This window comes from Diabrotica virgifera, chromosome 2 (assembly GCF_917563875.1).
Source record: "Diabrotica virgifera virgifera chromosome 2, PGI_DIABVI_V3a".
NCBI lineage: Eukaryota > Metazoa > Arthropoda > Insecta > Coleoptera > Chrysomelidae > Diabrotica > Diabrotica virgifera.
Window position 1 is genome coordinate 29,193,017 of NC_065444.1, and position 14,480 is coordinate 29,207,496.

Sequence of the window (14,480 nt, forward strand, 5' to 3'; positions counted from 1 at the left end):
ATACGAGGAGGTGTTTTTATTCCTATGGGAATAAGAAGAAATAGGTCATTAAGTCCAAAAACTTGAATGACTAGACAGCTTGACCTTTTATCAGGTTGCTATCAGATGACCTTGGTCAAATAACACAAATAATTTCCAATTGAAATACAAAATATAATTACTGTGAAAGAATATTTTATTATAATATATACACCGGTATATAGATATATTATACAAGGATGAAATATAGTAAGACTAAGCGATGGATACTTATTTGATCATCGTTCAAAAGATAGGAGTTCTGTAGACTTGAAAGGAATATAAAAAATGGAGTTTAAATTAGCTCTATTTTCCAACTGGAAGCACAAATTAACAACGAATATTGAATTATCTCTAGATGAGTTTGATCCATGAAAATAAAACATAAAAACCATGAAAATAGACTATGTGAAACTTAGTTAGCAAATGTCAAGGACTTCCAAAATGGCTGAATAAAATACTTAATAAAATGTGTATTTACCGGGGTAGAACTCATTGGATATAGTATGCTCTAAAATTCTTCAAATCCACTGCTGCTGGATAACTTCACTATACTTTTATTGTAATATTTAATCAATTTGGAACTGAGAATTAGAGGTGAATAATTGAGTCTAATGACCCCGCACACTACGATTCAGACCGAACACTCGAGAAACAATGGCAATCCAAGGCTCACGTTCACAGCTGAATCCTTCGTACCCCTCTACTAAGCATTGGCTGTCAAAGTGGGGAAACCAATGTTGCCACGTTTTAAATGTGACGTCATCAAGCATTTAAAAATTCTGAGATGGGTTTAAGTTCTATTTGAATAAACATTGAAAGAAAATAATTCTGAAAATAATTAAATAATATTTTGGATAGTTAAATAATATCTTCCCATCAATAATCGATTCTATAAGGGGCGGAACGTCACATTCCCTTTCAACCACCAGAAAAAAAATTTTATTTAAAAAAATTTTTTTTTTTTTTTTTTTTCTCAAAATATTAAACTAGAGTAGTAGTGCTTAGTGTATCATTCCCCGTTGATTCGCAAGATTACAAATAATCACCACTAATAATCAAGGGAAAGTAGGATGGTCACTGCAGCAAATAACGGAAATTGCAAAATATGACCCGAAGTCCTAGTAAAGGTGCTAAAGATGAGACATAATTTATAATGACAAATAAGTGTCGAATTGGCAGTAAATCCAAAGTTGAACTATCCATGGACATCAGATTTATAAGGAGTATATCCAAGGACGAACAACCAGGCAAAGGTGAGAGCCAATTCATACCATAACGCAAGTACATATACTAAAGTCACCAATGAAATCAATAACTATAATAAGTGAAGAATCAAACACTCAATCCTAAATTGGACTAGCAATGGACACCAGATTCGTAATAGCATATCCAGAGAAGAACAACTAGGAATATTTATAGAATAATTTTCACCAATACCAACTAATATAAATAGTGAACATACCAAAGGAATGCAAACACATTAACCAAAATAAATGTGGAATCAGACACTCAATCCAAAGTCAGACTATCAATGGACAACAGATTCACAAAAGCATATCCAATGAAGAACGACCAGGAAGATTTATGGACCAATTCACATCCATACTAAATCATATAAATAAATTAGGTCTACGTACACCCACATCCGGTAATACGAACCTATACAACCAAATAAACAAAATAAGTGAAGAATCGGACACTTAATCCAAAATCGGACGAGCAATGGACACCAGATTTATAGGAGCATATCCAAAGAAGAACGATCAGGAAGATTTATGGACCAATTCTCACTAATACTAAATAACTAACTAAATTAGCTCTAGATCTACCCTCATCCGGTAATATGAGCCTATCGAAACTAAATAGTAAAAATAAAGGATGAACTTATAAGTTCTATGACTCCATGGTAAATACAAAATATGACGGGAACGAGCTCCCAATCTTTCATAAGACTGTATATTCATGTGAACATACATAGGATTATCCAGGAGATATTCCTGAATCTAAGCAACAATTAATGCCTAAGGAAAGAAGAGGGAATCTACTAAAAAGAAAATCAATAATTTGTCCCAGTGGGTTAATCACTAACATTACGACTCTACGTCTATGGAAAGTCAAGCATCAATATACTATGAACTAAGAGACATAAAATAAGCAAACTAGACTTCCCTATTATCGTGTGAAAATGTGCCTGGAATATTTGGAACAATTGCACAAGAATGGTTAGGAAGTGTTGTACACCATTTCCCAACCAGAAATATTATCATGGATAAACATCTGCCTACTCTGACAAGAAAGACATGGATTACGAAATCGGATAGCAGTGATCAGTTGCTGAACTTCGAACCCACGTATTCACCAACTTTGAGCATTAACAGACTAGTTCATAAGAAGAAATATGAAGGACTCAAGAATTCATTTATAAATCAAAATTCCAAATTCATTCCAGAATCATCCTGTGGAGGAAGTAAGAATCCGAATTAATATAAAGTATTTAAGGTACCTGTGACAAATATCAATAAAGTAACCCAATAACAAATTAACAACCACAACTTCTTTCCAATATGGCAAATCCAATGACATGATATAAAAACAATAAAAAAAAATAATAGGTATGTAATCAAATATCCAAGATATAACACATAATCTAAGATATGGTAGTGTAACATAGCTCCATCTATATTAAGCAAGAATACTTGTATGAGCCCACACATCCAAATATCTTAATATATAATAATCAACAGCCCTTTTATTCTGAGAGGTTGAGTACAAAACTAAGAGTACAAGTGGAGGTTATTAACTTGGTAATACTACTGGCTGGATTAGTATTTGAGAATATTTGTCGATAATGACTCAAATGCAATCTATAATACAAAAAAAATAATAATAAACTCATACAAGCGGTATTACACAAGAATTCGGTACCTAATAACTAATACGTGAGAAATCATCAAGCCATGCCGAAGGATAAAAATTGCTATGGTCAGGCATTATCTGGTGATTAACAATTTAAACTAAAATACTATACCATAATAAAACTAATTAAAGGCAAACACAGGAAGATATTAGCTTAAACAACCCTGTTAAGCTAATCTTCTTCCGATGAAGTTGAAGAATCCACATCGTCCATGGTGTTGTCAGGCAGTAAATCCTTTACATGAAATTGACCAATTCGCTTATTAGTCGAATTGTCCTTTAATTCATAAATCAAAGGAGATATTACCCTTGAGACAGTACATGGGACATATTTCTGGCAAAACTTTGCAGAAATGGCATCACCCTTATTGGATTTGACAAAATTGCGCTTTAAGACTCGATCACCAACAAAGAATCGCAGATCTCGTTTCCTCAAATTATAGTGCTGCTGGTTCCTTAGGTAAGAAGTTTTTAACTTCTTCCTAATGTCTGCGAAAATATGAGGTAACGTCTGGAGATCATCTAAGCGATGAAGTTTCTCAGATATTTGAGGAAGATTTTCGGAATTGTCTGAAATTACACCAAAATAATCACCTGATAAAGCCACATTCCTACCAAAATTCAAATATGCTGGAGAGCACTGGGTAACTTCATGGACAGAAGTCCTTATGGCTTGAGCTATGGAATGAATATATTGATCCCAAGCTCTGTGATCAGGGTAAGTATAGGACCTTAGAGCTGTGACAATACTGCGATTTACTCTCTCAGTATGATTTGCTTGTGGATGGTAGGCAGCATTATAAAAGGTCTTTTGAACCTTATATTTAGCTAGAAGATCTTTAAAGGCCTTCGATACAAACTGAGGACCGTTGTCACATGACACAATTTGAGGAACACCATACACCAAAAAGACTTGTTCCTCCAAATATTTTAAAATTGCTGGAGTTGTGGCCTGGCGAAGGGGACAAACTAAAGGAAATTTAGTGAAATAATCCACAACTACCAGGCAATAGGTATTACCCTTGTAACTCCGAGGATAAGGTCCAATGAGATCCATTGAGATCATCTGCCAAGGAAAATTTATGTTCCTGAAGGAACCCATAAGTCCAGCCTGTGGTAGGTTACTTGGTTTACAAGTAGCACAAACCATGCATTTAGAAATGTACCTTTTTATAGACTTCCGCATACCAGGCCAATAATATAATTCGGCAATACGGTGATAAGTCTTATAAAAACCAAAATGACCCGCCGTAACTTCATCATGAAACATATGCAGAATATTTTCCCTATTTGGCGTAGGTACAACTATTTTCCACTCCGACATATTGGATAAGGACTCTATCGGACTTAAGATGTGTTTGTACAGAATATTATTCTCTACCTTAAAATCAGGATATTTTTGTGGGTCTTGAGTGACCCTATCAATCATATTCTGATACCACATATCAGGACTTAAAGAGGACAGATCTAGGACATTAATATCATGGACACGTGAAAGAGCATCTGCGACCACTACCCCGTTTGCCTTTCTATGGACAATCTTATATGAATAGGCAGCCAGTTTGCATATCCATCGAGAAAGCCTCTGTGAAGGGTTTTTCATACTATGAAGCCATACTAAGGAACTATGATCAGTAATTATAGTGAAATTACGACCTTCCAGATAATAACGAAAAGCTTCTAACCCATGGATGATAGCTAAGAGTTCTTTCTCCGTAGTTGAATAGTTTTTCTGGGCCTTGTTCAACTTCTTACTAGTGTACGCTATGGGGTGTTCGGAGCCATCTTTCAACTGAAATAATACGCCTCCAGAAGCTGTATTAGAGCAATCTGTCATTAGATAAAAATGCTCATCAAAATTAGGTGACATCATAACCGGAGCGCTCGTTAAAGCATCTTTAACGCGCCTAAAAGCTTCGTCAGCCTCAGGAGTCCAAGTAATGGTCTGTCCCTTTTTCCTGTTCTTCAAAAGATCAGTAAGAGGTGACAACAAAGTAGAGTAGGACGGTACAAATCGCCGATAATAGCCACACATTCCCAATATCCTACGGACTTGGGTGGTGGTCTTTGGTATAGGAAAATTTTTGATAGCAACTATTTTCTCAGGATCAGTCCTCAGCCCCTGGTTATCCACAACATAACCCAAGAACTTAAGACTAGGGCGACAAAACTGACATTTATCCAGATTGACCGTTAGATTAGCTTCCTTAAGACGTAAAAATAACTTATCTAAAATTTCCATATGAAGGGAAAAATCAGGAGTGACAACCAAAATATCGTCTAAATAATAGAAAACATAGGGCTCTAACGGTGGACCAATGACTAAATCCATCAGACGACACATTGTCTGAGGAGCAGAAACAAGACCGAAAGGCATGGTGACAAACTGGAATAATCCTTTACCACTGACAGCAAAAGCAGTATACTTCTTGCTCTCTTCACTCAGTGGGATCTGTAGGAAGGCCTTAGACAAATCAATAGAAGAGATGTATTTGGCATTCTGAAGTTTGCTCAAAATCACATCTATTCTGGGGATAGGATAAGCATCCCTGTTAGTTGTGATACTGTTTAGTTTTCGACCGTCAAAGCAGATCCTGAAGGATCCATCCTTCTTCTTCGTTAACCAGAGCGGAGAACAGTAGGACGATGTTGAAGGTTCTATGATATTTAAAGCAAGCATCGAATCTACTTCCTTTTCTAAATCTGCCTGCCAGGCTTGAGGTATGGGGTACTGATATAATCTGAAAGGAGTGGGATTTCCCACTTCGATAGTGTGAGAGATTAACGACGTACGACCTAGTTTGTCTTTTGAAGAAAGAGTAGTAAATTTAGAGATCATACTCTCTAATTGCCTTTGTTCAGAGCTTGATAAACTAGCAAAATCGTGAATAGCACTAAGGGTAGATAAATTAAATTCAGATATGGAAAAAGAAAAATCAGAACAACTTAAGGTACTATTGAAAGCATTGAAAAAGTCCATACCTAAAATTATAGAATTCTGCACGGAAGGAATAACATAAAATGTAATTTCCCTACATAAATCTGCCACTGTGATTTTAATTTGGAGTTTGCCCGTAATGGACTGAACTGTACCATCTGCAGTAGATACTTGCAAAGATGAAATGGGCATAATGGGAATACTAGAATTTTTCAATAAATTTAACGAATGTGCCCCTATCAATGAAATATTAGAGCCACTATCTAACAAAGCTAAACACGATTGTCCTAAAATTTGAATAGGAAGATATGGCCTATTATCATTTTGTTTCCTAACTAATAACGAATTAATATCTAGATCTAAAGTATTTGGTTGTCTACAACCGTTATATGGAACTAACCCAGACGTATCATCATCATTAACAAAACTAGAATCTAATATAGATAATGGAACCACATTACTATCACAATTATTATTGTTACGTTGAACACTACCAATCAAAGAAGCGTTTGTAAATGACCATCTGTGATCATTTGAATCAAGCGAATCTAACGTATTATCTATAGAAATAAATTTCTGGTTTAATTTTGTTTTGTGGTGTGTGCTGCTTTCTTGAACGACACCCCTTTCCCTTTTCGTGAAGATGGGTTTGGGTTGCTGGATGTGCTTGGTCCAGCAGTTTCGTTTGACGATGGGGTTTGATTCCCTGATTGGATGTTGGACGGAGAAACGTTCAGGGGACGGACCTCCGACGTGTCGTTTCCCGAACACTTAGAACAGTTTCTTTTAAGGGTGTTCTCTCGGCCACAACCATGGCAGAAAATACGATTTTGAGGAATCCCACAATTGTAAAATGGGTGACCAGGCTGATCACAATTCCAGCAGACAAGAGAACTAACAACCGAAACATTATGTTCATGACCCTTATTTAGCCAAGAACGTTGCCTAAAGGAAGTTGGCTGAGAAGAAGAGTTAGAAGAGGATCGAGATGTGGATGGAGGTTGAGAAGACCAGGATAACGTTTCCTCCAAACGTTTGCATTTTATAGTAAGGTCATCAATGTTCTGAATGTCCATAAGAGCTAATTGTTGATGATAAAAGGGCAATAGACATTTAAGGATGATTTTAATTTTAGCTAAATCTGACAAAGGAGTGTCTAAACGACTACACATACCTAATATAGTATTAATAAACATAGTAACAGATTCCCCAGGTTTCTGCTTATGATTCTTAATTTGATCTAATAAATCATCCTGGAATGAATACGGAAGAAAATCCGACTTCAACTTTTTAATCAGATCAGACCAACAAGAAAAATTACCCCTGTTATTCATAAACCATGTAAAAGCGGTCCCGGTGAACAACTCAGCAGAAGCAGCAAACAAATCCTCTTCAGAAACACCTCTAGATATTCGAAGACATTCAACCCTTTCTAAAAATGACATCACATCAGTGTGCTGTTTTTCACCTGAAAATGAAATACCCCATTTGTGTACTTGAACAGGTTTGGAGTACGTAAAGCTAGGTACATTGACTGAAGCATTAGGAGTAGAGGTAGCAATGGGGTTAACTCTAGAATCAAGTTCACCCTCTAGTGTTAATATTTTAAGAGAAACAGACCTCTTGAACGGTTCCTGTTCTTCAGAAGGACAGTGTAGCAAGTGTACACGGGCAGAAATATGGCCTAGACGAGATGTTAATCGCGCATACTCTGTATCCTTTACAGTTCCCCTAAACTTTTCGATTTTTTTAGACAAGCTGTCCAATGTTTCAGTGATTCCTTTTTGTTGTTCCTCAAAAGGAAGGGATACAGCTGAAATTTGGAGAAAACTTCTATTGCCAGCTTCTTGTTTCAAAGCACCTCTCAAAAGATTGCGTTTTTTATCGACAGTTGTCGACTCCTCTGGCATTATGTCCCGAATCTTTAATTCATAATCCAATTCATCCACCAGAAGATGTTCAGCTTTAAAAGCACACATGATGAGAGCAAAGTTATTGACAAATAGTCCAAAGAACAGAAATATGAAAAATATGAAAATATGAAAGTTTGCACGCAAAATATATATAATATAAACCGAGAAAATATCAGCAACACACCAACAAAATCAAAATAGCCAGCAAAAAAAAAATATATATATAATGCAGTATATAATCTAATAAATAAGATCAAATAAATATATAAGATCAAATAAATGGATAGATAATCCAATAAATATTGTATACTCAAGTAAACCTACTACCTAAATACTGGAAGTAAATTTTTTTATTTATATGTAACTTACCACCACTCTAGAAAAAATATATATCTATAATAATAATAATAATAATCAACACTTAGTTGTACCTCCAACTATACCACTATTGACTGAAGAAATAAAATTGTTATATGAATTATATTATTAATAGCAATATTAAATATAAGTTCCCAATAAAAATTCAAAATCTAACCCAGAATGTAAGCTGCACAAACATATACTATAATGAGGTCCCAAAATATAAACAAAAATCAAAACAGCGTTTAAGAATACCTGATATGTATCAGAAATTAAAAATAAAATAAATAAGTAACAATATGTGTATAGGATACCAAACGGAAATAACAAAGAGATTTCAGATAAAAGAGAAGAATTGACCTAAATGAATACTGTCTCAGACCAAAAATAAAGCCACCACGTTGGAAAGCCGATGTAACAACTAGCTGATGATTTTCTGTTGGAGTGAATGAAAAGGGAGTGGTAAACTCCAACAGAAGTAGTAAAAAGAAGAAGATCTACTTAATGTAGCCAAAGGACAAAAATGTGTGGCTTCTCCGTTGAAGAAGCTGGAGTAACTAAAATACAACTTTGTAGTAGTATTTGTATGGAAGGATGCCAAGACAAAGAATATCGAATTGATACAGGACTAGAGATGAGAAATCATTAATAGATAGATATAACTTGAATGGCTAGCTAAATATGTATGAGAAGGGCCACTTGACACTCAAGGAAGGATTCGGCCAATTTGCACGGCTATTTTTGGCCAGACAATAGATTAAAGGAAGTGACAATGATGGCTCGAAAAGAAGATATGAAGATAATGTTCAGAAAATAGATAGAGTAAATATAATAATATACTGAAAATAGAATGAATTTTTGGGCGCCAGAAGAAGGATAACTAGGTTAACGCTCTTCCAGGTATTCTACGCTGCTATAGAGTATGTTAAATTTGTAGTACAAGTATGTGAAAAGTTATTAAAGATTATTAAATTATAAAATATACTACTAAAAATAAAGGATTAATAAGAAAAAAAAATCACAATAAATGTATATTTATTGAATGTAACTACTAGATCTTTTTAACAATCTCTGAGTTAGGACAAGTAACTAGTGTGTAACTCTAACATGACAGGAAAAAGTGATACTAGTGAAAGTCAATTACAAAATCATCATACAACTATGATCTAAGAATACTCTTTATAAGGTTAGAAAAACTGACTACGGGTACCTCTAATACAGGAAGTACAACTTACAACTAGGTTAGTAGAACCCTCACCAAATAATAATTGTACGTTTATAATACGTACACCTTAATTAAATACTACCTGATACTATATATAACATATAAATACCTCACTGTGAGTGGGACAGGCACAAGCCTTATTGAATAAATAAACCTACGAGTGGATACACAGATCCTTTTCCTAACTCGTGGTTTATAATAGTAATAATAACAAGTGAAACCAAAAACTAATCTGAGGGATTAGAATCCAGAAGTTCATATGAATTTAATAAATTAAAGTTAAAGTTAAATAAAGTTAATAAGTTAAAGTTAAGTAAAGTTAATAAGTTCAAGTTAAATAAAGTTAATAATTACAATTTTGACTAATATGTGAAGTTAATTTTTAAAAATTTAATTAAACATATACTAAAATAATGGAATGAGTTTAAATAATTATACAAAAGTGGAACACAGCCTAAAAATAATCAAGATAAGAGTACCGACTACTATTATCAGGGAAAATATCTGAGCTCAGAAATTTATACCTTTATAGATTGCAGAGTGTTGGGGAACGCTATCAATTAAATATTATGTTGTAAAGAAAAAAAAACCTATAAAAAATATAAAGCAGGAAAAATGTGTGTGCAATTGAACTATAAAAAAAAATGTACTAAATATCACAAAACCAGTCTGTCTTTAATAAGAGCACAGTAAATGTTCCCAAACAAACCACTCTTTCCTAATCTTGAAGTTGATGTAATGAGCACCCAAGGGTGCTAACTCTCGCTAGCAGCTGTCCTGCTGGAGGTACAGGAGAGGAAGACTGGTAGAAAGCAGCTGAAGGTACTCAAAACTGTTGGAAAGCAGCTGGAGGTACTCAAAAAAAAGAAAATGTGGAAATAATCCAGGCTGGTCGCCTATTGATTGTTTCTCTCTGTGTGGTCTGGCCTTGGTGTTGTTGTAGGGTGGCTTTAAGATTTCATGGTAGGTGCTAAAAAAAACACAGTGTGGTGTTACTACCAATCTACCAATGTCAAAAAAAAGAAGCAAGAGATACGAGGAGGTGTTTTTATTCCTATGGGAATAAGAAGAAATAGGTCATTAAGTCCAAAAACTTGAATGACTAGACAGCTTGACCTTTTATCAGGTTGCTATCAGATGACCTTGGTCAAATAACACAAATAATTTCCAATTGAAATACAAAATATAATTACTGTGAAAGAATATTTTATTATAATATATACACCGGTATATAGATATATTATACAAGGATGAAATATAGTAAGACTAAGCGATGGATACTTATTTGATCATCGTTCAAAAGATAGGAGTTCTGTAGACTTGAAAGGAATATAAAAAATGGAGTTTAAATTAGCTCTATTTTCCAACTGGAAGCACAAATTAACAACGAATATTGAATTATCTCTAGATGAGTTTGATCCATGAAAATAAAACATAAAAACCATGAAAATAGACTATGTGAAACTTAGTTAGCAAATGTCAAGGACTTCCAAAATGGCTGAATAAAATACTTAATAAAATGTGTATTTACCGGGGTAGAACTCATTGGATATAGTATGCTCTAAAATTCTTCAAATCCACTGCTGCTGGATAACTTCACTATACTTTTATTGTAATATTTAATCAATTTGGAACTGAGAATTAGAGGTGAATAATTGAGTCTAATGACCCCGCACACTACGATTCAGACCGAACACTCGAGAAACAATGGCAATCCAAGGCTCACGTTCACAGCTGAATCCTTCGTACCCCTCTACTAAGCATTGGCTGTCAAAGTGGGGAAACCAATGTTGCCACGTTTTAAATGTGACGTCATCAAGCATTTAAAAATTCTGAGATGGGTTTAAGTTCTATTTGAATAAACATTGAAAGAAAATAATTCTGAAAATAATTAAATAATATTTTGGATAGTTAAATAATATCTTCCCATCAATAATCGATTCTATAAGGGGCGGAACGTCACATCCTATGGCGGTACATCCCAAGTCCGGCCCTGGCCTTCCCCAGCATCCTCCTCCAAGTAACTCTGTCCCTGGCTGCTTTCGTCCAGTTGTCCACGCTCAATATCTCTTTAACATCGGTTCTCACTTCGTTTATCCACATCTTTCTTGGTTTAAAATGTCTTAAATTATTACCCTTTCTGCAAAATAGCAATAAATACAAAATAAGGGGGCAAAGTAAGCCTCTTTTTATTCAATGTTTTTCAACCACTTTGGTTGCACTTAGAACCTTCGTAACTTACTTAGAAAATTATTATAACATACTTAATCCGTCCACCAAATTTCATTAAAATCGACATAATAGATTTTGCATAATAATTTTGCAATCTATTTTTTTTTAAGTTAAAATTTTTTAAAAACTGTCTGAACAAAAAGTAGACCATTTAGAAGTCTGTTAATTTTTTTTACATATCAGTTGGCGCTCTACCTATCTAATACACTTTACAGAATTAAAATCAGATTATTTAAGCGGCCTCAGTAGTTTTAAAGTTATAAACAATTTTTTGGCTTATAAACAAATTATAGTGAGAACGTTTGAGTTGGAATAAATTCATTTTCTCGAGAATGGGCGACTCTGGAGATAAATACCGAAACAGGTTGATTTTTTATATTTAAATTATAATTTTTTGGCATATATATCATACTCGTGACGTCATCCATCTGGGTGTGATGACGTAATCGATTATTTTTTTAAATTAAAAAAGGGGTCGTGTGCTAGCTTATTCGAAAGGTTCTGCAAAACAGTGCTTAGTTCTGTAAAGTGTATTAGGTAGGTAGAGCGCCTCTTTATATGTAAAAGAAATTAGCAAACTTATAAATGGTCTACTTTTTGTTCAGAAAGTTCTTAAAAAATTTATATTTTTTAAACAAATTTAGATTGCAAAATTATTATGCAATAATTATCTATTAAGTCGATTTTAATGAAATTTGGTGGACGATTTAAGTATGTTTTTCTAAGCGAACTACGAAGGTTTTAAGTGCAACCAAAGTGGTTGAAAAACATTGAATAAAACAGGCCTATTTTGCCCCCTTATTTTGCAGAAAGATTAATAATTTAGGTAATACATTTTTAACCAGACCTATATGATACAAAATTCAATTATGTTTATTATATTTCCCCATGACTTTTTTCCAAAATGAACCGTTTTAAAGTTATAAGCAAAGAAAATAAAAAAAACGATGTTTTTCGAAATTTTTACGTGTTTTATTTTTTTTATTAATGTTCCGGGCATATTTGAGAAGGAGCATAAGTCAATTATTATTATTGAAGCTGTCACCTAACTTTATCTGCAAAAATCCGAATGACACCTCAAACATCCAAAAATAGACGTTTTTTCACAGATCCGCCCTGGTCTATATTCATTATTAAATTGAGATGTTTTGATTGTATTTGATTTTGAATTCATTTTTGAATGTAGGTATAGATATGGCATATCAAAAGACGTTCTTGTTTTAGTAAATACACATATAAATCACACCATCTATGCAGAGTCTATTCAGAAAAAAGGGAAAGAATACTGGCATTTCTACAACTACACAGTAACGCTGCGACCAGAGAAAATGATCTACGAATTTGAAAATCTCTTCAATGGAGATAAAAAATTAGGCGATCAAATCTTGTCAGTTTTAAACGACAACTGGAGCGAGTTGTTCACTGATGTTCGAGATGGCTATGAAAAAAGTTTTGGACTCATCTTTCAGGGCTTGGGAAACAGAGTGTTTTCAAGAGTTGCTCTAGAGGATATATTTTTAGATGTTTAAATAATTTTGAGTTGTTAGCCTAAATGAAGTATTATTAGTGTAAGTAGATAGGGTTTGTTTTTATTTAATAAATTACTGCATTTGTTAAATGGTTTTTTATTTTTAGTTGTTTAGAATTTTACATTCTTTTTGGCTAGTTTCTGTCAGTTTTGAAATCAATAAATCTCAACACACACTCCATATCGTTTAACTTCGGTATCATAATCCAGTCTCAGAAGTCCACTGCTAAAAATAGGCCTCCTCCTGTTGTTTCCAACCCAGTCTATAATGCGCAGCATTAATCCAGTTTTTATTTAGCCTTCTTAAATCGTCAGTCTATCCTCTAGGCGGTCGACTGACGCTTCTCTTGTCTTCTCTTTTTTTTATTATAGGATATTTACTACATGCAATTAATACATAAAAATTATAAGCATGTTTGTTGTTTGCTCAAAGGGGTGTATGTATAAATTTGGATTTGTTATCCAGTGATAACAAAGACTCCACTAGTCTCTTAAATTACTGAACTGTGCCCTGTAAGGGTAAGTACTTCACTGCACTGCACTACACTTCACTTCACTGCTGCTTAGAACTTATATGGTAGCTCCATTGGTTTGTGCCTCTTCAGTCTCCGAGTCTGCTCACTATTATCTAGCAGGTTCAGTGCAAGATTATTTGTTTTCTAATTTTACCAAATAGCGGCTGCTGTATTCACTCACTATCTGGCTGTAGCCACTCACTATCTGTATCAAACCTTAACTGTGGCTACTTGGAGATTGTCTCGGATTTTTCTGTTTGGTATAAACCAAGGTGCATTTGTTATGGTCCGTAGTACCTTCGACTGGAAGCGTTCCAATCCAATATCTTCATGTTTGAGTTTGCAGCCGTACCTCATAGTTGTATACCATATCTCCATATTGGTTTTAAGGCTACTTTATACACCAATAATTTGTTTGTTAAACTAAGTTTTGACTGTCTTCCCAATAGCCAGTAGTATTTGCTGAGTTTCAAGCCAAGTTGTTTTCTTTTGTTAAAAATGTGCTTTCTTCAGGTCAGTCCTTTGTCCAAGTGCATCCCTAAATACTTGACGCTGTCAGATTGAAGCAGATCTTGTCCATTTAGTGTAGCAGGTGGCACTGTACCTCTGCATTTGGTAAATGGAACCTGTACTGATTTTACTTCATTGACTTTAATTCTCCAATTTCTTGTCCAGTCCTGAATTTTCACTAGATGTTGGATAATTCTTGCGGCTATGACTGGGTATTTGTGTTTAACCATTATCGCTTTATCTTCTGCAAAGGAAGCTGTGATTGTTTGGTTGCTTATTGGAAGATCAGCTGTGTTCATAAGATAGAGAAGTGGACCAAAAA

At 34.3% G+C, this 14,480-nt stretch overlaps 2 protein-coding genes across 2 annotated transcripts in view; one reads left to right on the forward strand and one right to left on the reverse strand.

Moving 5' to 3' along the window:
* The window catches only part of LOC126880023 (protein takeout-like), a 56,740-nt gene extending 43,517 nt beyond the window's left edge, over positions 1–13,223 (forward strand). The window contains exon 5 of the mRNA XM_050643548.1: positions 12,830–13,223. Within this exon, the coding sequence (XP_050499505.1) occupies positions 12,830–13,134 (305 nt within the window). The 3' untranslated portion in view covers positions 13,135–13,223. The remainder of the gene's footprint in view (positions 1–12,829) is intronic.
* LOC126880022 (uncharacterized) lies at positions 6,243–11,331 on the reverse strand. Its single transcript, XM_050643547.1, has 2 exons — positions 10,905–11,331; positions 6,243–10,343 (listed from the first exon to the last, which is right to left on the reverse strand). The coding sequence occupies exon 2, from the start codon at positions 7,852–7,854 to the stop codon at positions 6,457–6,459; it is 1,398 nt and encodes a 465-aa protein (XP_050499504.1). The 5' UTR covers positions 7,855–10,343; positions 10,905–11,331; the 3' UTR covers positions 6,243–6,456.
* Positions 13,224–14,480: the final 1,257 nt, after the last annotated feature.

Excerpts from the sequence above, each read along its gene's own strand:
- LOC126880022 (XM_050643547.1), bottom strand. The coding sequence starts at position 7,854 with ATGTGTGCTTTTAAAGCTGAACATCTTCTGGTGGATGAATTGGATTAT.